Here is a 22,344-nt window from a genome sequence, read left to right as displayed (position 1 = left end):
CAGACCTGCCGGCCACGCCCCAAAACCTTAACTGACAGCCGGGGGCGTGGCCTAGAGGCCCGGGCTTCCAAGCCCCGCCCCCGGCCCGCCGGAGAGCGAGGCGCCTGCCGGGCCCGAGTCAGAGGCCACGAGGTCAGCGCCCTCCGCCGCGGGGCGTCGGCCTCTCGCGCGCCGGGGCGGGGCCTGAGGCCGAGCGCCGGGCTCCCTTGGCCCCGCCCCCACGGCCCCGCCCCGAGGGCGTTCCGGCGCGTCACGTGACAGGTTGGCGGCGCTGGCGGTTGCTGTCAGCTGATTCTTCGGGGTGGTAGCAGCGGCAGCCGCGGCGATGGACTTTCTCCTGGGGAACCCGTTCAGCTCTCCGGTGGGACAGCGCATCGGTGAGCCCATGGAGCCCCACACGGCCCCGCCCCAGCGCGCCGCAGCCGGCCTCGGTCCCCCGGGAGCCTTCAGGTCTCCAGTCACCGACTCCCCGAGGCTGGCGTGTCGCTCCCCGGAGCCGGCCCCGCCTACTCTCCCGCCCACCTCTGATTGACGGGAACGTGGGCCATTAGGAGTCCTCGGCTCGTGATGGGTGCTTACCGCAGCCAATAGATGACTAGGGAGGGCGGGTCCTGGCGGAGGCTCGGCCAATGTGCATCTGCCGGGGTCCCGGGTGGAGGGAGAAAGTTTTCGGGGTTAAAGGGACTGCGCGGTGGTGTAGTGGTTGGGTCGCGGTCGATCTTCCCCGCGTTTCCCACCGCGTCTTCCTTGGCCAGGGTCCCCGCCGCCAGGCTTCTGGGCCCGGACACCTGAGAAGGGCTGGACGTCCTGCCCCCCGGACCGCGTAGACCGGGGCTTGGCGTCTGGGGGCGACCTGCGGGGGGCGGGGCCGGGCGCCCCACTTCCCCCGGGGCCCCGAGCGCCTGCAGGCCGGGGTCGTAGACCCAGCTGTCAGCGGCGTGTGCCGCGGCGCCTCTCACCGGCCAGCCCCAGCCGGACCCGAGAGCCGAAGCGACCTCGGAGCCGCCGAGCGCGGACAGCCCTGGAGACCGGAGCCTCATCGCGCTGGGACGCAGCCGCCGGCCCGAGGTCGCCTCGCCGGTGAGGCCTGTGTCCGTGGGCTCGGAGATGAGAGTCGCTAACCAGTGCGAGGCCTGCGCTGTGTGACAGCAAGCCCGGCCAGGTGGGGGGCGCCGAGCAGCCCGGCGCTGAGTCCCCGTGAGTCCCCGCCGGCGGGGGCCGAGCCCGGGCAGCGCGGTGAGAGGCTCTGTTGGTCCCTTTGATGGCTTTCAGCCTTCAGGCCGGAGTGGGGAAATTGGATCTTTTAGATAAGACGTTGTTTTCCGTGCTCACTGTCTGGGAAGCCGGCTCCTGTCTCCGCCCAGGCTGGAATGGCCATCGCAGCCCCTGTGGCTCTCTCTCTAGTGGTTTTGGTTGGTTTTGTTTGTTTGTTTGGTTCTGGCAGTCTGGGGTGCACACGGGCCTGGGTGGGGGGCGTGGTCTCAGAGGCCCAGCGCCCTGGCTTCCCGCAGCTCAGAGGGCCAGCACACACGCCCCACCGTGAGTCATTGTTTTGGAGATGAAAAGCTCCAGCAGCTCCCGGCTCACTCCTGGGCCCCTACCGCGGAGTGTCTGACCTGGGAGGGCACGGTGGAACCCCAGGGTCTGCATTCGGGAGGCCACATCTTGGAAAACTCAGTTCTAGCCCAGCCCAGCTCCCTCCCTTCACATGGGAGTAGCCTCCCCCCCCCCCATGATAGCAGAGCTGAGCCCCCCACCCACCCAGAGCCGCTAGAATTTCACCCAAAACTGCAGAGGCTCTCCAGCCGAGTGAAATGGACACACACCACTGAGGTCACGCCCTCCGTGTCCTATGTGCTTCTTTTAGAAAGAGACAGGGGTGCTGCCCGTCAGCTGTGAGGATGGATGACCTGGTAGGAGCTACTTGTATTTCTGGAAGCCAGGCTCATCCTGCAAAGTGCAGGACATCGACACCTCCTCCCTGAAGCCCTCCCGGATCCCGTCAGACCCGCTGTTGCTTTCTTGCTCTCCCAAGCGCCCAGCTCCCCAGGCCGCTGGCTTCCTCCCCTGGAGAATGTGGCAGGCTGGTCCCCGCAGGGTGCCTGGCACTGTGCGCGTGGGCAGTACACGTTCGCTCTTGCTGTCATCGGCCTCCCCACTTTTATTTCCACTATCACACACTGAGCCACTGCTGTGCCTGTCTGTCTCCTCGTGCCCGCCGAATGGCACTTCCGGAGAGTGGGAGCTGCGCCGTGGGTATGGACCCTCAGTCCCTGGCATGGGGCCTGGCGGGGGAGGAAGCTGGTGTTTCTGAGCCAGGGCTGTGCCCCTGATGCTGTGCTGAGACCCGGGGTGTTGTCCGCAGGTTTTGCTGTTTTTCCCCATTGCCCCGAAAGTCAGCCTGAGGCAGAGAGCACTGGGCACCCGGGGTCTCTCCACTGTTCAGGGTCTTCCCTTGGCGCCCTCAGCACACTGCCCCGGGGTGCCCAGTGCTGCTGTGGGGTGAGCAGCCCCCAACCCCTCCGAGATCGAGGCTGGGGGCCACGCCCTCGGTGCCCTGTGCTGTGGCAGGAGTTCAGACCTCCTCCGGGTCTTCTTGAGGACTCTCAAGGGCTGTGTTTGATAGACAGATGCCAGAAGTCAGCCATGTCTGGTGCTTTGAGTCCGAGCCCCAGCTGATGGGTGAAACTGAGCTGCAGACCACAGGGACGGCCGTGTGGGCTGCCCGGCAGGTGGAGGGTGGGGATGGTGGCTGGCTGTGCCCAGACAAGAGCTCAGAGCCTCTTGACTGAATGCTGAGATGGAAGGGGGGGGGGGGGGGAGGAGAGGCAGGGACAGCCGCCCTCGGATCCACCGGGGCCCAGCCAGGGGAGCCACAGAAAGGACTCCTAGGAGACCACCTCAGGCCCTGGGGGGCCGGTGTGGGAGCCATGGGCTGGAAGCTGACGTGGACCCTCACGCACGGTCGTGGCGGGGTCACCAGGCTGCTCCTGGGTCACGCTGCCTCTCCCCCCATCTCCTACTGGAAGTGGGGGTGCCCCAGTCTCCCTGGGTGGGGAAGAAGGCAGCGATGGCGGGGAGGGACCTGACAGCAGGGAGGAGGAGAGGTGCCTCTGACTGCACCAGGCTCCAGGAGCGGAAATGTTGCGGGAGGAAGAGCTGGGGCCGGCTGAGGAAGATGCCACCTGAGTAGTGAGCTCCCCACCGGCAGTGGGAAGGCAGCGGCCGGAGGAGGGAGGCCATGAAGAGGACGCCGCACTGGCCGGATCGAAATCCTAGCAGCCAGCACAGAGCTGGGCGGATGGGTGTGGCTCTGCGCCCCCAGAGCTGCACTTAGACGGGCCCTGAGATTAGAATTTCGCGTGATTTCCACATGCCATGAGACGTTACGCTCCTTTGGCTTTTGTCCCAAGCCTCTGACAGCGTGAAGACCTTCCCCAGGCCGCAGACCTCCAGAAACAGGCTGAATTCGGCACGTGGGCTCGTCGGGCGGGCGCTGCCTGTCAGAGCGTGGCGGAGGCGGGGCAGAGAGAGGGGCCCAGGGCCCTGGGGAGCGAGTGCAGGAGCCAGATGGGCGCTCAGGTGTCCATCTCGAGGGTGATGGGGTCGTGTGGACAGAAGGCTTCGCATCAGCCGTGTGCCCAGCAGGAAGGCCCGGGGCCAGCGCGAGGAGGACCACGGGGTCCTCACCCACTTGGGCCCCAGGAGCAGGCAGCTCAACCTCTGTTCTGCAGGCTCCTCACGTGACAGAGGATGATAGCGCCCCCTCCCGTGGGTTGCGGGCTGCTGTGGTGTGGGCGCCTGGCCCAGGGCCTGCCACTGGGGGGAAGGTGTCCTTTCGGGGCCACCGTGTGAGCGGGTAGCGGCCGAGCTAAGGTGCCAGGCCAGGGCACTGAATGCCAGGCAGCCTCTGTGTGAGTCTGTGTCCCTGGCGAGGGAGCAGTCACAGGTCAGGTTTCAGGCTGGGGGGAGCCCGGTGTCACTTGGGGATTAGGGCCTTTGGATTGGGATCCTGAATAGGTTTTGTTTCCTCAATGAACTCAAATTCCAGTCTTCTGGTTTTAGAGAAAAAAAAAATACAAAACCCCTCAGTGTTGTCTTCTCACTAGCTTGGGGCAGGAGTCAGGCCAAGTTAACTCTTTCCGTCCTTGCCAGGGAGGTCCGATGGGGGCGGGTGCTCTCGGAAGGCCTCTGTGCTGTGGCCATCTGCCCTGCCCCGCCCCCCTCCTGCTACCTTCGCCACTGTCCCGTGGTGTTTGTATCTAGCTGGCTCACCTGCTGTAAGCTGACCCACCGTGTGTAACTCTAGCCGCGGAATCACGGCTTCCATGGGCTGCTTCGGGTTTTGCTCCCGCTGCACATGAAGATAAAGACGGAACTCTGAAGCCGCCCCCACGTTTGCCTGTGAGTCCCCTAGCAGCTCCTGGTGGCCCATTTGGATCTCTTGCATACAAGCAGCTTGGAACTTAGCCTGGGTGTGGGTTCAGGTGCCGGCTCCATCCCCTCCTTTCTGGGTACCCCCCGCCCCGAGTCGGGGTGACAGACCTGAGGAGGGGCCTGGGCTCTGCTCCCTACGGAGAAAGGAAGGAAGGGGCCAGTGGAGGGAGGAAGCAGCCAGGCCACGTGGCCCAGAGTCACGGAGAATTTAGACAGAGGCGCTCGCTGTTCGATTCGAGCTTGTTTGTACGAGTGCAGGGTAAACCCTGCGGCGGTTAGCTGAGTGGCAGCTGTACTGGGCCACAGTCCCCAAGTATTTGGTCAGGCAGCGTGCTGAATGTCTCTGATTTAAATCAGTCTACTCCACCAAAGCAGTGTGGGTGGGCCTCACCCAAGCAGTCGAAGGCCTGACCAGAAAAAGACCAGCCTCCCATGAAGTCCCTGTTCTTGAACTGTTTCTGTGCCCTGGAGCCCTAGCCAGCCTGCCCTATGGGCTTTGTACTTGCCAGGCCTCTACAGTCACCTGAGCCAATCCTTAAAATAAACCTCCATCGCATGCTCTCTCCCTTGCTCTTCTCTTTTGGTCCCGTTTCTCTGGGGAGCCCTGACTGATAGAAACCCCTTCTCCTCGCCACTGCTAGCTTGTCAGTAATATCTTTCATACTCACAAGTGGGAGGACATCATGGTAGGGGCAGGCATTTGGCTCAGTGGCTAAGTCGCTGCTTGGGACACCTGCGTCCCCTGTCAGAGCGCCTGGGTTCAAATCCAGGCTCCCCCGACTCCAGCGTTCTGCTGATGTACCCTGGGAGGCGGCTGGGAGATCCGGGTGTTTTCCAGGCTCCTGGCTTTGGGCCAGCCCAGCCCCAACTGTTGGAGCATTTGCGGGGTGAACTGGTAGATGGAAGAGCTCTTGCTCTCTCTGTCTCTGTCTCTCTCTCTCTGCCTTTCACATAAATACAAATTATTTGAAAAAATAAAAATGAAAAATGCCATCTCCACCTCGGCCTTCACAGCCCTGCTGCCTCTCACTGGGCGGGGCGGGGCAACCCTCCTGCACCCCACAAGCGCGGTCTTCGGCTAGGGGCCAGAGTTTCCCCCATCAGCTTTCACGTCGTGGGCTGCAGAAGTAATGCCCTCCCTAGGGTATTTCAGGGCTGCTCTTGTGGCCTGTGGTTAAAAATGACAGGGGAGAGGCAGCCAGGGTTTTAAGGAAGGGCGGCTCAGCTGCTTGGGAAGCTACTGGAAGTTTCCATGCCAGGGCTGGGAAGAGCTGTCCACTTGGCAAACAGGCTTCAAGACAAGCTGCTGGCTCTGCTTCCGGGATAGAGCGCTAACAATTGTTTCAAGTTTCTAGGTATTTATTTTGAGACTCAAAGAAAGAGACAGAAACTGACAGATTGAGAGAGAGTTCTGTCTGCTGGTTCCCTCTCCAGTACTCAGACTGGCCAGGGCAGGGCTGGGCTGAAGCAGAAGCCAAGGCCTGGGAACCCTACCCAGGTCTCCCACGTAGGCGGCAGGCGCCTCCCCGGGTGCAGTTGGCAGGGAGCTAGTCCGAGGAGGGAAGCCGGGACCGGAACCCAGGCCCTGCCGCGTGGTCATGCCTATCTTGGCTGGCATCTTAACCACTGGAATTTCTGAGCAGGCCTTTCATGGTTGATATTTTCGTGGAGGATGACGTCAGTTTTGTGCCGGGTGGCTGCCACGTGCTTCAAGACACGTGCTCTTGTCTCCACACAGCCCTGGCCAGCGAGAGCTCAGTGGTCCCCATTCTGTAGAGGAGGAACCGGAGCACAGAGAGGCCAAGGAGCTCGCCCAGCGTCACACAGCTGCGGGGTGCTTGGGGCAGGCCTCGAGCTGGGTTCACAGCCGTGTGCTCGTATCCCGTGCTCCTAACTCACCCCACGCTGCCCCTCAGAATTGAAGGGATCCTTGGAGTGGAAACCTCACTGTCTGTCCAGAGTGAGCTTGTGGGGGGTGGCTTTTTCCATAGTCCTGCCTCCCGCCCCCACGGATATCGGTTTCGTCCTGATGCTCTGCCTGTGTCCCTGTGAGCAGGAGCAAACCCTTCCCAGGAGCTGCCCCGCAGACCTCCTCCTGTGTCTCCAGGGCCAGGAGTGACTCCCGGGGCCTGGTGGGGCCTGGAGGAGCCAGTGGCGAGGGCCTCTCCCAGTGGCAAGCTGTCGGAGGGGGCTCCCTGCGGTGGGACAGGGCAGAAGCCTGTGCAAACTCCCGTGCATCCAGAGAGACGCAGCGTGCGGTGAGGGGAGGTCCGAGCAGCCGAGGCCCTGGTGGCGTGGTCGAAGGCGCTGAGGATGCTGGGCGGGGACAGGGAGACAGATCCCGGAGGGACACAGCACTCTGTAAAAATGTCCCAGGACTGTCCACTGGGAGAAAGACCGGGACGTCCATGTGGCAGCTCCAACCGGATCGCGAGTGGCAGGGGTGACAGTGGGTCATGGAAACCCAAGTGTTACAAAGCTTGACTGTGCAGTGTTGGCGGCCTCGTCCCTCATTCAGTCATTCCACAAACAGGTAGTACAGGTTTATCACGGGCCAGCTCCGCTCTGCTGGAGAGAACTGGGCGGCTCCGGGAGAGAGAGAGACATGGAAACGAAGGAATCAGGAGAGTCATGCGCAGAGCTCATACTGTGGTCCGCACAGAGTGCTGTGGGGCCGAGGAGGCAGGACAGGCTCCAGGAGCACACCTGACCTTGGAGCGGGGCCTGGGGGCAGGCGTTCAGGTGGGAGGAGGACAGCTGGACAGCTGTTGGGTCTGGGCCTTCGTCATCCTGAGCCCAGCAGGCCCTCGGGAAAGCCGGGGCAGCTGGCGCTCTGGGCACACAGTGGGGAAACAACACCCCACCAGCAGTGGCTGGAGCTGCTGCCACGTGCGCTGTAGTCACTAGAAGTTTGGGGCCAGGGCGCTGTGGTGCAGCGGGTAAAGCCACCACCTGCAACACCAGCACCCCACATGGGCGCCAGTTCAAGTCCTGGCTGCGCCACTTCTCAACGAGCTCCTGCTAATGCGCCTGGAAACACAGTGGAAAATGGCACCCACACGGGAGACCCAGATGGAGGTCCTGGCTCCCGGCTTTGGCCTGGCTCAGCCCCATCCATTGCAGCCATGGAGGGGAGTGAACCAGCAGATGGAAGACCTCTCCCTCCCCTTCCCCCCCCCCTCCCGGGCAGTCTGGAGGCTCAGCTGTTGTCCCACAAAACTCTGATGACTCCCTCCGCTCTTTCCCGCCCTAAGCAGGTGGAGTCATCCTTGGGGGGAGGGGGTGCAGAGCAGAGTGGAGCGCGCAGGTTTAGAGGCGCACAGGCTGGCTTTGCATCCCAGGCCTGGGGTGAGTCCCTAACCTCTGGGTGGGGGGTGGTGACGCCACAGGAGGCGCACCCCACATCGCACACGTGTGCAGTCATGGTGCGGGGTGACGCTGGCCGAGGGGAGGGACCAGGCAGGTCCTGAGCTCCACCCAGCCAGCTGGGCCAGGACTGCCTCGGCCTGGTCTCTTTTGTCTCGGGGCCTCCCACTGGCCAGGGCAGCTCCTGCGGGCAGGGTCGAGGCTGTTGGAGAGGCTCATCACGCTGTGATGGTCAAGAATCTGACCTCTACTCCGCAGCCAGCAAACTGTGGCCCCGGGCAAGTGACCGGCTGCTCTGTGCCCCTCGATTTTTCCCACCTCTGTGCCCTGGCTGTGTTGAGGGGCCCCTGAGAGTGAGAAGTGTTTCAGGCCCGGTGCTCACGGAGTGTCGGGCAGCACGTGTATGAACCGGGACCTGGCTGAATGAAGGGTGAATGAAGGCTGGCTTTCCAGGCTGAGCCCAGAGCCATGAAGAACGAGCGCTGTGAGGGTTAAGCTGCCACCTGCAGCGCCGGCATCCCATACGGGCACTGATTCAAGTCCTGGCTGCTCCACTTCTTACCCACTCCCTGCGAATGTGCCTGGGAAAGCAGCAGAAGATGGCCCAAGTGCTTGGACCACTGCACCCATGTGGGAGACCTGGATGAAGCTCCTGGCTCCTGGCTTTGGCCTGGCTTGGCCCTGGCTGTTGCAGCCATTTGAGGAGTGAACCAGCAGATGGAAGACTCTCTCTGTCTCTGTCTGTCTATCTCTCTGTCTCTCCCTCTCTGTCACTCTGCCTTTCAAATAAATAAAAATAAATCTTCAAAAAATGGAAAAGCTCAGGTTCTGTACCCTTGGGCAGTGGGGCTCCTGGGTAATTTTTTTACAGAACAGAGCAGTTCTTGGTTTATCCCAGGGTCGCTGAGAAACGTGCTGAGATGGCAATGTGGGGGGGGGAGGGAGAAGCCAGCATGGCAGCAGGGGGTCCGTGTGGCCTGCACCCGTGGAACTGCCCATGGCTGCCCCGAGCACCCACAGAAATGGCCACCTGCAGAGCTGCAGTGGGAACAGGGCTGCCCCCGGATCATGAGGGCGGCTGTCTGGCCTGGGGTCCAAAGCCAGGCCCAAGAACGGGCAGGCTGGCACCAGGGCCTGACTGGCAGGAACACGGCGAAGGGTAACAGTCCTTGGTGAGCGCTCCTCTCTAGGCCCCAGCCGCCATGGTCTCCCACGCGGGTGCAGGGGCCCAAGGACCTGGGCCATCTGCTACTGCTTTCCCAGGCCATAGCAGAGAGCTGGTTCAGAAGTGGAGCAGCCAGGATTTGAACCGGCGCCCATATGGGATGCTGGCATTGCAGGCAGCAGCTTTACCCACTAAGCCACAGCGCCAGCCCCCCTTTTCAACTCTTGACACTGTCTCCCAAGGGAAGAGGGGTGACCCTCATATTGGGGGCCACCAGGGGGCATCAGGGGATCCGTGGGGGACACTGTAGGCCCAGGTGCCTTGGAGGGACACCTCCAGGACCGTGCAGCGTGAGCAGGCATCAGCTGCCTCCCCACCCTCGCCACCGTGTGGCCTTCTCAAGCCACTGACCTCCCTCTGCCTCCTTTCTTCATTGGTTGGGTGAGGCAATGCTGTGAATCTCCTCCCTTCTGGAACAGCCAGCGTTGCTTGGGAGCTGCATGGTGGCATGGGGGGCACGTAGGCCAGGGGAGGATGAGGGAGTCTCAGGTTGGGGGCACGGGAGGGACCTGGTCCCTTTCACGTTCCAGAGCATCCTGTCAGGGCCAGCGCAGGGCTCGGTGAAGTCAGAGGCGGCGTGGAGGACAAGGCAGTGGTGGGCGGAGACTGCTGGGGGCCTGCGGCAGTGGCAGAGGGGACATCAAGAGTGGCTCTCATGGGGCCGGCATTCTGGTATAATGGGTTAAGCTGCCGCCTGCAACACCAGCATCCCATGTGAGCACAAGTTCGAATCCCAGCTGCTCCACTTCCGATCCAGCTTCCTGCTGATGCACCTGAGAAAGTAGTGGAAGATGGCCAGAGTCCTTGGGCCCCTGCACCCACGTGGGAGACCTGGAAGAAGCGCCTGGCTCCTGGCTGGCCCAGCCCCAGCCTTTGTAGCCATCTGGGGAGTGAAGCAGCAGATGAAAGGTATCTGTCTCTCTCCCTCATATCTCCTCTCTCTCTCTCTCTCTCTCTCTCTCACTCTGTCTTCTCTGTCTTTCAAATAGATAAGTCAGAGAGAGAAGGCATGGCTACAATGAGAGAGCTTCAGGCACTGGCTTAGCATTTCACAAGGCAGCATTCACTGTAGGCTGAGTCGGGGCGTCCACACCCTTCTGTCCGTGTGACAGGTTGGCTGGCTGTGGCCTCTGAAGCAGGAGCAGGTCCTGTGTGCTCAGCCCCGCCCCCACCCTCCTCTCAGAGCACCGCTCACCCAGCTGGCCCTGGTTCACCCCAGTCTGTCCAGGTGACTCAGCCTGTGGCTCCTCAAGACACAGAGAAACCACACTCAGTAAACATCATTGAGGGGAAGGAGAGTGTGTGTTTGAACCCTTCCCCCTTTTTTTTTTTTTTTTAATTTATTTATTTTTGACAGGCAGAGTTAGACAGTGAGAGAGAGAGACAGAGAGAAAGGTCTTCCTTTTTGCCGGTGGTTCACCCCCAAAATGGCCGCTACGGCCAGCGCGCTGCACCGATCTGAAGCCAGGAGCCAGGTGCTTCTCCTGGTCTCCCATGCGGGTGCAGGGTCCAAACACTTGGGCCATCCTCCACTGCCTTCCCGGGCCACAGCAGAGAGCTGGCCTGGAAGAGGGGTAACCGGGACAGAATCCGGCACCCCAACCGGGACTAGAACCCGGGGTGCTAGCGCCGTAGGCGGAGGATTAACCAAGTGAGCCACAGCACTGGCCGAACCCTTCCCTTTTTAAAATGATTTACCTGAAAGGCAGAGTTACAGAGAGAGAGAAAGAGATCCTCTGTCTGCTGGTTCACTCCCCAAATGTATGCAAAGGCCGGGACTGGTCCAGGCAGAGGCCAGGAGCCAGGAGCTGCATCCGGATCTCCCATGCGGAGGCAGGGCCCCAGCACCTGGGCCATCTTCTGCTGCCTTCCTGGGTGCATTAACAGGAAGCTGCATCGGAAGCGGGGAAGCCCCCAACCAGCACTCCTATGGGATGCAGTGTCTCAGACAGTGGCTTAACCTGCAGGGCCACAATGCTGGCCCTTGTCTTTGAGCCTTTGTTCCTCTTGTCCTCCAGGCCATAATCCAGGGAGACCGACCAGCCCATCTGCCTCAGCCCCTGGTGTGTGTCCCGGGCCACCCTGGCATCCACGTGGCTTCCAGGACCTGAGGGTAGAAGTGGGGTCAGGCCAGTTCATGGCCAGTGTCTCGGGTGCCGCAGTTTTAGAGCTGGCTGTGCGGGCTCAGCCTGGCCCCATATTCCCTCAGGATGGGCTCGCCTGCCCAGGCACACGGAGACTGCCCTCCTCTGTCCTCCAGCAGCCCTGGGTTGAGGACCTGCTTTATCCTCTGGGGCACCCTAGGGCGGCGTGGTCTTGCCCACCACTGCATCTCGTGCCTGGAGCAGGCCTGGCTTGTACGTAGCCTTGTGGTAAGAGTACGGGAAAGGCATGGTGCTTCTCTTAAAGAACGTTGGTGAAGGCGTCGGCTTCTGTCTGCTCCCTGGCCCATCATAGGCAGGTGCCCTGGGCGCCTCTCTTTTTTTTTTTGACAGGCAGAGTGGATAGTGAGAGACAGAGACAGAGAGAAAGGTCTTCCTTTTTGCCGTTGGTTCACCCTCCAATGGCCGCTGCGGCTGGCGCATCTCGCTGGTCCAAAGCCAGGAGCCAGGTGCTTCTCCTGGTCTCCCATGCAGGCGCAGGGCCCAAGGACTTGGGCCATCCTCACTGCCTTCCTGGGCCATAGCAGAGAGCTGGCCTGGAAGAGGGGCAACCGGGATGGAATCCGGCACCCCAACCGGGACTAGAACCCTGTGTGCCGGCACCGCAAGGCGGAGGATTAGCCTGTTAAGCCACTCCTGGGCGCCTCTCAACACTGGAGCTCACGAAAGGCGGCCAGCCCAGTGCTCGTCCCCCAGCGGATCCCCAGCAGATGGCCACGCGCACGGCTTATTTATTTGACAGGCAGAGTGACAGAGAAAGAGAGAGCGAGAGATGAGAGAGATTTTTTTTTTTTTTTTTTTTGACAGGCAGAGTGGACAGTGAGAGAGAGAGACAGAGAGAAAGGTCTTCCTTTTGCCGTTGGTTCACCCTCCAATGGCCGCCACGGTAGCGCGCTGCGGCCGGCGCACCGCGCTGTTCCGATGGCAGGAGCCAGGTGCTTCTCCTGGTCTCCCATGGGGTGCAGGACCCAAGGACTTGGGCCATCCTCCACTGCACTCCCTAGCCACAGCAGAGAGCTGGCCTGGAAGAGGGGCAACCGGGACAGGATCGGTGCCCCGACCGGGACTAGAACCCGGTGTGCTGGTGCCGCAAGGCGGAGGATTAGCCTAGTGAGCCGCGGCGCCGGCTGAGAGAGATCTTCCATCCACTGGTTCACTCCCCAAATGGCTGGGCCAGTCTGAAGCCAGGAGCCAGGAGCTCCTTCTGGGTCTCCCACGAGGGTGCAGGGGCCCAAGCACTTGGGCCATCCTCCGCTGCTTTCCCAGGCACATCAGCAGGGAGCTGGATTGGAAGTGGAGCAGCCAGGATTTGAACTGGTGTCCAGACGGGATGCTGACGCTGCAGGGAGCTGCTTTACTTGCTGTAACATAGCCATGACCCCCTGGCTGGGAACTTTGACCCTAAAGAGTTCCATAACATGAGTATTGTGCAGCTGGTGGGGGTGGGGAAGGTCCAGCCTATGGCTGTATAAGGCACACAGAATCCTTTGGTGTGGCCGTGCCAAGGCAGCCACAGGCAGTACTGGAAATAGGGTATGTCTACTGCAGGCTGATTTTTAAGTTGATCGTTGTGTGTGGCCCTGGCAGCATAAAGGCTCCCACCCCCAATAGAGAATGGTTCGTGTGTCTTCTGTGACTTTTATCTACAAAGAAAGAATTGCCACCCCCTGTGTTATGCAAACCGTGGGCTGCTGCCTCTTAGGGAGGTGGGGGGGTGGGTTGTCAGAAGCTTGGCCTTAACCCAATCCGTGGATGGAAACCAACTCAAAGGGCCTGGGGAAGGGCAGGTTGCCTGCTGGGGACAGAGCCTTTGCCTCTGGGTGGTGACTGTCCCTAGAACACAACAGAGGAAGCTGGTACAGCAGGTGCCCTGGCGAGTGGGGGAGGGGCAGGGCAGAGGTTGGTTTACCCTCTGCTGTGCAACTCAAACACTGAAGTCAAAGGGATCACCTGACACACGGCAAGGAGCAGCCGCCACGTTGTCGGCTGGGTCCTGTCCCCACTCACCCACTTCCGGGGAGAGTGAGCCTCCTTTTTCTTGGCTCTGGAAGGACAGGGTCACCCCCGGCCACCCATGGCTGCTTTGGGAATCAGGAATCAGGGAGCAAGTGGGAGCGTGTGTGTGAGAGGCACATCATAGGAACACAGGGGCGTCCACCGCCTGCCCTCCCCTCCCCCCTCCACGCCTCCCCCCTCCTCTGTGTAGTTGGCTCACGCAGGCCCAGACAGCCCTTTGTGACTGTGTTTTCTTGTCCTCAGAGAAAGCTACCGATGGCTCCCTGCAGAGCGAGGACTGGGCCCTCAACATGGAGATCTGTGACATCATCAACGAGACTGAGGAAGGGTAAGGCGCTCAAAGGCGGGGTAAAGGCGGGGTGGGGCCCAGACAGGGTTGGCATAGACTCACCCTGGGCCCCTTGCCACAGAGCCCCTGCCCCACCCCTCACTCTCTGACCATGACCACAGGCCAACCTCTCCGTGGCCCTGGATGCCAGCAAGGGCTACAGAGTTCCTCTGGGCCCCAGGTCCCCGAGCCCTACCTGGCAGGAATGAGCATTTCAGACATTCTACAACCACGATTCGGGTCCAGAGATGTGAAGGTCAAGGTCAAGGCGGGTGTGCCGCGTGCCCCACTAAGCAGCAGCGTGTGTGCAGCCGCTCCCTCAGACAGGCAGAGCTGGAGACTCCGCCCCTGGGAGGTGGCGCCGGGCGTGGTTCTGCACTCTGGGCAGGAACCGCATCAGGGACTCCCTCCTGCTGTCTGGGGGCAAGAACGGACTCCATCTCCCTACGGTTTGAAACCGGGGGCCGCGGGAGGGCGTGAACGTGAAGCAGGATGGAAAGGCCGGTCGGTCGTGCGGGCGTCTCCGGTGCGGGTCAGGACGTTGTCCAGCTCAGAGCCAGGGAGGTCTGGGGGCATGGCTTCGGATCTCTGACCCGGTGTCACTGACCCATTGTGGCCGTGGACAAGTCACTTCGCTTCTCCAAAGCTCTGTGAGGCCCTTCCACCCGTAGCCCAGGTCCCTGGTGGGAGCTGAAAGGGGATGTGCGGTGGTCATCGTCTCAGCACAGCCCGGGAGAGGTGGTGGGGGAGGGTGGCAGTGCCAGAGCAAGTGCTGCTGGGAGGTGAGGGTCAACAATCGGCGAGGACCTCATCCCCACTCCATACCTCACTGGGATAACCCACTTCCCCGCCTCCACCTGTCCCTCTCAGGCAGGTGAGGACCCAGGCAGAAGAGGGCCAAGGAGGGCAGGCACCTTCCAGCATTTTCCTCAGCCGCTCTCCGGGCTGGCCCTGGAGCTGGGGGGGGGGGCACTCACACCCACGTCTGGACTCATCAGCTGAGGGTAGGGATGGGCGTGGTGGGCAGAGGGCAGCGCCCCCACAACTGAAGGTGGCAGCAGGAAGGGCTGGGAGCCTCACGGAGGCCACAGCAGGAGGTAACACATAGTAGGGAGTGCAGGACACATAGTAGGCCCACAGCAGCAGCCCCCGGGCCAGGCCTGGCTCCACGGGGAGTGTGGCCCTTTCCTCCAGGTCCCTCTGCAAGAAGTGGGAACGCACCCCCATAGAACACCGAAGCACCCCCGGGCCGGCCGTCAGGCCAAGAGCAGAAAGTTGCTCCAGAGTGCACTGGACTAGAAACTTCTCTCACGCTCTGGGCCTGGCTGCCGCCTGCGTGGAACAGGATCCCCTGCCCTGCCCTGGCTCTCCACGGCAGCCCTGACCAGGCTCATGGCTCTGACCCCACTGCGGGATCCACTCCTGCCAGGGGCCGGGCCAGCCTCCAGACGCCCCTGACTAAGCCCGTGGTGGCAGAAGCAGGACGGCCCCCACGGCCACTCACCTGCCCGGGGAAGTGGGCACCACAGGGGAGGTGTCCAAGGAGGCTGCCCTCCCGGAAGCTCCACATACCTGGCCGTGCTCACGGCCGTACACCCGAGGGACGCTGGGAACCTGGGGCAGCACCGCGGAGGGTGGATTTCAGCTGGGCCCCAGCCAGTGGGCGTGGGCGTGAGGAGCCTTTGTGGTGAGGGTGAGGGTGTGAGCAAAGGCCGTTAGGCGGGCAAGCATCCCTGGTCATACCTGTGCAGGGTGGGGGTAGAGGTGGCGGTGGAGTTACAGAAGGGACAGAGAGCAGGTGGCCTCTCACTGCCCTTACGTGAATCCACCTTCCCTCCCCTCCCCCCACTCAGTCCAAGGCACTAAGCTCCTCCCGCCCCAGGGCCTTGGCCCCTGCTCTTACCCTCCCCCACTGCTCCATCACCTCACACGGGATCCGCCACTGCGGAGGTCTCCCCCGGCCCCTCCTGCCCCGGCACCTGGGTCTCCCCAGAACACAAGATCCCTGGAAGTGGCGCACTTGGTGCTATTCGTGCCCCCACACCTAGTGTGCTGCCCTGAACACGGGGGAGCTTAAGCCGAGTGGAGGCCAGGCAGGTGGGCGGACAGAGCACGGGAGGACGGGCCAGCGGGGCCAGCGCAGCCAGGCAGGGCCTCCTGCGAGGCTCCGCCCTAAGCCGTCCGTCCGTCCTGTCCTTCTCAGCCCCAAGGATGCCTTCCGAGCAGTGAAAAAGAGAATCGTGGGCAATAAGAACTTCCACGAAGTGATGCTGGCTCTCACGGTGAGTGCCCCATCCGTCTGTCCATCTGTCCGTTCATCCCGAGCCAGGACCTCAGGCCTGGGGGGTCTCCTGCCCGCCCAGGGCTGGGAAGGAAATGTCCACAGGCAAAGCACTCTCCTGTGAGCAGTGCAGGTGCACGCGGATGACGAGAGAGGACTCAACGGGAGCACTGAGGCCACTGGGCCACCTGCCCGTGACGGAGCAGCCCGGTACACCAGGCTTCCCGGGACACAAAGCCAGGCAGGCCACCCTGGGTGCTGCTCGGCTCTTGGACACCATGGAAAAGTGAACGTGAAACAAATGCCAGTGGCTGAGAACAGCCTTGCCCACAGCACCGAAGCAGTCCAGGGTGCCAAGTGGGCCAGGCGTGCCCGGCATCCTGGCTTCAGGATGGGCCTGGCTGGGGCGGGGCGAGGGGAGCACTCTGTCCCCGTGGCTCTGGCTGCAGGGAACAGCCCCAGCAGCTCCTGCCGGGAAGTGGGGGCAGAGAGTGGAGAAGGACTTTAGCCTGCTTGTCCTCGGGCCTCAGTGTCGCCAGGTGACAGATAGCTCAGGTGCCCTTTGATTTCCTCCTGGAGAGCCACTTTGCCTTCACCATGTTCAGCTGGGAGAGGCATCAAGATGTTGCTGACACCAGTGTGTTCCAGGCAGCAACCCCCTCTACTCCTCCCCTCTGCGGCCACACCCAGAAAGGAAACCCCCACATCCCAGCGTTGTCCCCAGTTCTGCACGTTGTAGGACTTCGTTGTAGGAAGTCCCACCTCCTCTGCTCCTGTGGCGCGGGGTAGGAGCTGGGAGGGTGCAGGGCCTGGGCCCCCCCACGGTCTGGGGTGCTCACTGGCACCCTGCGACCCTCCAGGTCCTGGAAACCTGCGTCAAGAACTGTGGGCACCGCTTCCACGTGCTGGTGGCCAGCCAGGACTTCGTGGAGGGCGTGCTGGTGCGCACCATCCTGCCCAAGAACAATCCCCCCACCATTGTGCACGACAAGGTGCTCAACCTCATCCAGGTGAGTGCCAGCGCAAGGTGGGCGGGGCGGGGGGGGGGCAGCCAGAGAGGAAGGTGCTCCTGCCATGTGTTTGCCGTGGGCTGTGGTTCTCACCTTTGGGCATCCCAGCCATTAGCCGATGTGCGTGGGGCGTGGGCTGGGCAAAGGTGGGGCCAGCATGTCTGGGAAGAAAGTTCTTGTGCCAGGGCAGGCAGGCTGGCAGGGGAGAAAGCGAGCAGTGGTTACCGGCCGTGTCCCCTTGTCCCCTCTCAGTCCTGGGCTGACGCGTTCCGCAGCTCGCCCGATTTGACAGGTGTCGTTGCCGTGTACGAGGACCTGCGCAGGAAGGGCCTGGAGTTTCCCATGACCGACCTGGACATGCTATCGCCCATCCACACGCCGCAGAGGGTGAGCAGCCAGCCCGCAGGGCTCTGCAGCTCCTTCGCTGACCCTGACCTTGCCCGGAGGCCTCGCTGACTCTGCTTCTCACCCTCTAGACCGTGTTCAACTCCGAGTCGCCATCAGGACAGAGTTCTGCCGGCTCTGATGCTGGTCAGCGAGGGGACTCGAGCCAGCCCATGGCCACTCTGCACACCCTGGCTGAACTCCCCGGCGACTCACCCATAGTGCCCACCCCTGAGCAGGTGAGCGGACTGGGCTGAGGCAGGTACCAGCGAGGGCCCCCGGCAGCATGCACCTGTCTATCTGAGGAACAAACTCTGCTCCATCCTCACTGTAGCCCATCTCAGACACGGCTCGGGGGTCAGTGCGCTTGCCCAGGGCACGCAGCTCACCAGAGACAGCCAGGGTTCCAGCTCAACTCCCACGACTCCGAGCAGGCCCTGTCCCGCACCACAGCTGTGCCCAGGAGGTAGCCCCACCTCAGCCAGAGCAGCTCCACTGTGTCTGTGTGGCTGCTCCTGTGCTCACCAAGGCTTTCCTTTAACCTGGGGTCTGGCTGAAAACAGCCAACACCAGCGTATGAATCAACACATCACATTGCCCGGAGATGCTGCCCACAAATCCCCAACAGGAAGATTGAGGCTTAGAGGGCAGGTTTTCCCAGGGCTCTGCAATGAGCTTTGAAGGGTTACCCACCCCCGAGAGGCCACACATGGGCACAGGTGGGCTCTGCCCCAGTGTCTTCCTCCTGAACTGGGCGTGTCGAAGCTCCACTGCTTGTGACCTGTGCGGGCTGCTGGGCTGTGGGTGGAGGCTGCGCTGTGGGGTGCCCACTTAGGTGGGCCTACAGCTCAGGTGCTGGACGTGCTGGGGACAAGGACACAGACAAGAGGGAAGTTTCTTTTTCTTTCTTTCTTTTTTTTAAGATTGATTTATTTATTTGAAAAGCACAGTTACAGAGAGGCGGGGCGGGGGAGGTCTTCCATCTGCTGGTTCACTCCACCGATGGCCCAGCCAGAGCTGTGCCAACCTGAAGCCAGGAGCTTCTTCCAGGTCTCCCACGTGGGTGCAGAGGCCCAAGGACTTGGGCCATCTTCCACTGCTTTCCCAGGCCATAGCAGAGAGCTGGATCTGAAGTAGGGCAGCTGGGACTCGAATCAGCACCCATGTGGGATGCCAGCGCTGCAGGTGGCAGCTTTACCAGCTGCGACTCCCATGGAGTGCAGAAACTTAAACTTCTTCACAGCCTGCCTGTGTTTGAAGAGAGACTTCTGTGATAGTTACAAAGTCACACACACACACCCCCGCAGAGTTACCGATGACTAGAAAATGTTGCTAACTGGACAGAAGAATTGCAGGTGCATAAAGAAAAATTGCATCATCTAATCTGGTCACGATCTTAACCAATTTGCCTCAGATCTAGCATCTGTTGGATTAGGACTCTGTTCGCTTTTAGCCCTAGGTTCTTGTCAATCCCGAGTAGTCTTTGTTTCATTTCACTGCCCCCTGGTGTCCCCTGGGACGTGGCAGGACAGTGGGGCACACAGTGACATCACTCCCAGGTGCCTGTGTTAGTTCAGTCCCCTCTGAGCTGGACGGGTAGTGTTGGTGACCGGTAGTTTCCCACTCACTCACTAAGTAGGCCAAGTGCATCCGGTGCTTTGCTGGTTTAGAAGCTGTTGGGGTGCCGCCGTGGGTGTTCCGCCTGTCCCTGCACTCCCACCACTCCGTCTCTGAAAGCCGGGCTGGTGGGGTCAGGTATTGGGATAACGCCATCTGCCTGGCAAAGGTTCCACTACCAGTCCCCGGACGCGCTGACCGCTCTTGCTTGTGTGTAGCGCTTACTGCTCCACACTTACTGGGGAACCCGTATACGATGGCTCCAGTTCCTGTGCCACACACACTCTGGAATCACCTTGGCCATTCAGCTGAGAGCATGCCAGCACTTCCCAAAATGTAGGAGGGCTCTTCAGAAGGTTCATGGGAAATGCTTGTTATGGAAAGGAAAAAAAAAAAACAAAAACAAAAACTATGCATGGATTTCGAAGTGTTCGCAACAAAATGAGCTAACGTTTTCATTCCATTTTTCCATGAATATGTTGAAGTCTGCCGCCACCCCCACCCCTGCCCCTGGCCCTGTCCTCTGAACTGTGGACCATTCCATGGGGTCTGCAGCCAGCTAAACTGGACACTTTCATGCTGACGTCTTCCTGGACGTGCACGTGTACATGAGCGTGTTCATGCCCACGAGGCCCTGCAGTGGCACTGGCCCATCGCAGTGGCCTTTCCCGGCCTCCCCTCTGCCAGAGGTCAGAGCCCAAGGCCTTGGAACCCTTTGGGCATTGAAAACCCGCTAAGGTTCCTTGGAGAAAGTCTTTAGTCCGAGCTTCCGGCTCAAGGTGGGCTGCAGGGCTAAGAACCATCCTGGGATGAGCCTGAGACGCTAGAACAGGCTTGGAGCACCAACTCCCAGGCCTCCCAGGAGGAGAGGGAGGGTGAGATTCCAGCCCCACACCCCGCCCCATCCTCCTAGAGGGAGAAGGCCAGGGCTGTCCTGGGGAGGGGCGGGGCCGCAGCCTCCCTCCTCCTCTTGGGAGGAGCCGCCCTCCAGGGCCTCGTTAGCAGAGTCAGGCCCAGGAGGCCTCCATTCCCCTCTCCACTTGCTTCCTTGCGGCCTCTCCCTGCGCCAAGCTCCCTGGTTTGGAGATGGTAACGGTGGGTAGTGCCTCTGTGAGGGGGTTGAAGGCGGGTGTGGGGAGCCAAGCCCACCACGCACCTCTGAGGGCAGAGCTGCCCAGAGAGGGCGCCAGCCCCTGGGCTGAGGGTGCCAGGCCATGTCGCTGTGAGCGACAGGGACTGCAGACCCAGCCACCCTCTGCACGGCCCGTGCTGTGTTCCAGATCGGGAAGCTACGCAGCGAGCTGGAGATGGTGAGCGGGAACGTGAGGGTGATGTCGGAGATGCTGACGGAGCTGGTGCCCACCCAGGCGGAACCCGCAGACCTGGAGCTGCTGCAGGTGAGCAGAGCCCTCTGCCCAGCACGCATACGCCAGGGCCCAGCTGCCCACTTCCCAGCCCCCGCTGCAATGTTCATGGGCAATTCTGAGCCCCTTGGTCATGACGGGAGACCAGGGACTGGGACTCCATCAGACTGGAATCCAGATCTTGGCTGTCCCGCTTTCTGGTCTGGACAACACAGCCCCTCTTGCCTCAGTTTCCTCCACTGTAAGATTGCCCTGCCAGCCCTTGAGGTGGGAGTGAAGAAAGGCTTTACATGCGGAACGCCCGGCCCCGGGCCTGGCACAGGGTGAGCTCCCGGGAGATGGTCCTGCGAGAAGGCTGGGAGGGGAGGGCTCACCTCGCAGAAGGGGGGCGGCAGGCGTTAGGGCAGGGCCGGCTTTGAGATGGACAAGTAGCCGGCTTTGGGCAGCCGAGCCGGGCAGGGAGTGTTGGTTCTTGCTCCTGTGTGTGTCACATGATAGTCCCAGGGCCCCCTCCTCACTGTGTGGGGATGGCAGAGGTGCAGGGGTGGAAGGTGGAGGAAGGGTGGTTGCTGGAGCAGAAGGGGCTGTGTTTAGGGAAAGACACCCTCACCCGGGGAGGGGGTGTGTGTCAGTGCATCAAGACCCTGAGAAATCAGGGCACCCCCAAAGCCCAGGAGCCCCCAACAAGGGGCCAGAGAGCTGCGCCTGCTCACCACATCTCCTGGGCATAGCTGGTCTCTGCGTGTCGCTGTACAGAGCTGGCTTGCTCTGGGGTCCTGACGTTGTGGGAAGCTGGGGACAGGAGGGGGTCGTGGGGTGGAGTGAGGCAGTCCCCAAAGGCTGAGTGAGGGCTTCTTCAGGGAAGAACGGCGCGATTGCAGCAAACCCCAGGCCACGGCCATCAGGGATGCGCGATTTCAGGCACTGAGAAGGCAGAGTTGACAGGTGACGACTGCCAGGCAGGGGGCACTCCCCACACGCCAGGTCCTCACACATGGAGTCCCCACCAGGTCGGGGAGTGCCACGGCTGGGAAGTAGCAGAGCTGAGATTCGCACCCGGGGCCCTGGCTCCAAGGGCTGTCCTCCTGCACTTGAAAAGGGCCGGCAAGGAAGTGCAAACTGCCACAAGTGGTCAGGGAGGAAGGAAGGGGAGGCCCTGCCCCGCCCCGCCCTGTGCAGAAGGCAGGCCTGCCTGAGGATGCTGGGTAACGGAGCTGCAGGAACCACAGTGAGCAGTCCTGGTGACAGGGACCAGGGCAAAGACACTGGGTCCAGAAAATCAGAATCCCCTGGGCTGTTGTGTAAATGTCTTTTAAAGTCATCAGCGACATGGTGACTAATATGTGTGGGATCATGGGACAGAAATGGACATGGAAGAGGAACTGGTGGCAGGCAGATATGGTCTGCAGCTTGGTTAGCTGTCTGTGCCTCTCACGTGGGTGGCAGGACCCTAATCACTTGAGCCATGACCGCTGCCTCGGCGTCTCAGCGTCTTCAGCTTGCGAAGGCAGGGGCAGGGGCACGACCCTGGGGTCTGCACACAGCCAGCAGCGCCATTTAACGAGTGTTCGATTTCAGTGTAGACCCCTTGGATGGGAAATTCCAGTTCATGCCTGCGGAACCCCAGAAGCTGTGCCAATGGGACCTCAAAGTTCAGCTTGGGAGCCTCTCCCTCCGCCAAGGCAGGCCCAGGGCCTGGAGCCTGGTCTGCCGCAAGTGCGCGTGGCCGTGGTCGGCTCACTTCCCTCCCCCACAGGAGCTGAACCGCACGTGCCGAGCCATGCAGCAGCGGGTCCTGGAGCTCATCCCCCGGATCTCCAACGAGCAGCTGACAGAAGAGCTGCTCATTGTCAACGACAACCTCAACAACGTGTTCCTGCGCCACGAACGGTAGCCCCGCCCCGGCCCCACCCCACCCCCAGCCTGGGTCTCCTTTCCAGAGTCTGCCCTGGGACACAGCAGCAGGTGGTGGCCTAGAGCGGGGCCCTGCAGCCAGGCCAGCCGTGCTGTTCTTGCAGGCACCGCACCTCCTGGCCGTGGGCCCCCAGGAAAGTCACCTGACTGCTTCGTGACTGCCAGCCGCCAAAGCATTTCTTTCTTTTTTTTTTTTTTTTTTTTTGACAGGCAGAGTGGACAGTGAGAGAGAGAGAGACA

General features: G+C 61.6%; 1 protein-coding gene across 2 annotated transcripts in view; it reads left to right on the top strand.

Annotated features, from left to right (window-relative positions):
• Window positions 1-252: 252 nt before the first annotated feature.
• TOM1 (target of myb1 membrane trafficking protein) overlaps window positions 253-22,344 on the top strand; it is a 34,508-nt gene continuing 12,416 nt past the window's right edge. For both annotated transcript variants that reach the window (XM_062202934.1, XM_062202933.1), the window contains exons 1-8: window positions 253-377; window positions 13,450-13,534; window positions 15,738-15,816; window positions 16,676-16,825; window positions 17,078-17,212; window positions 17,302-17,448; window positions 20,107-20,223; window positions 21,947-22,080. In XM_062202934.1, coding sequence (XP_062058918.1) covers window positions 326-377; window positions 13,450-13,534; window positions 15,738-15,816; window positions 16,676-16,825; window positions 17,078-17,212; window positions 17,302-17,448; window positions 20,107-20,223; window positions 21,947-22,080 — 899 coding nt within the window. In that variant the 5' untranslated portion in view covers window positions 253-325. The remainder of the gene's footprint in view (window positions 378-13,449; window positions 13,535-15,737; window positions 15,817-16,675; window positions 16,826-17,077; window positions 17,213-17,301; window positions 17,449-20,106; window positions 20,224-21,946; window positions 22,081-22,344) is intronic.

The sequence above is a fragment of the Lepus europaeus genome, chromosome 10 (genome assembly GCF_033115175.1).
Source record: "Lepus europaeus isolate LE1 chromosome 10, mLepTim1.pri, whole genome shotgun sequence".
Taxonomy (NCBI): Eukaryota; Metazoa; Chordata; class Mammalia; order Lagomorpha; family Leporidae; genus Lepus; species Lepus europaeus.
The sequence above is the reverse complement of the archived record's forward strand: the minus strand, read 5'-3'. Positions and strand labels throughout refer to the sequence as shown.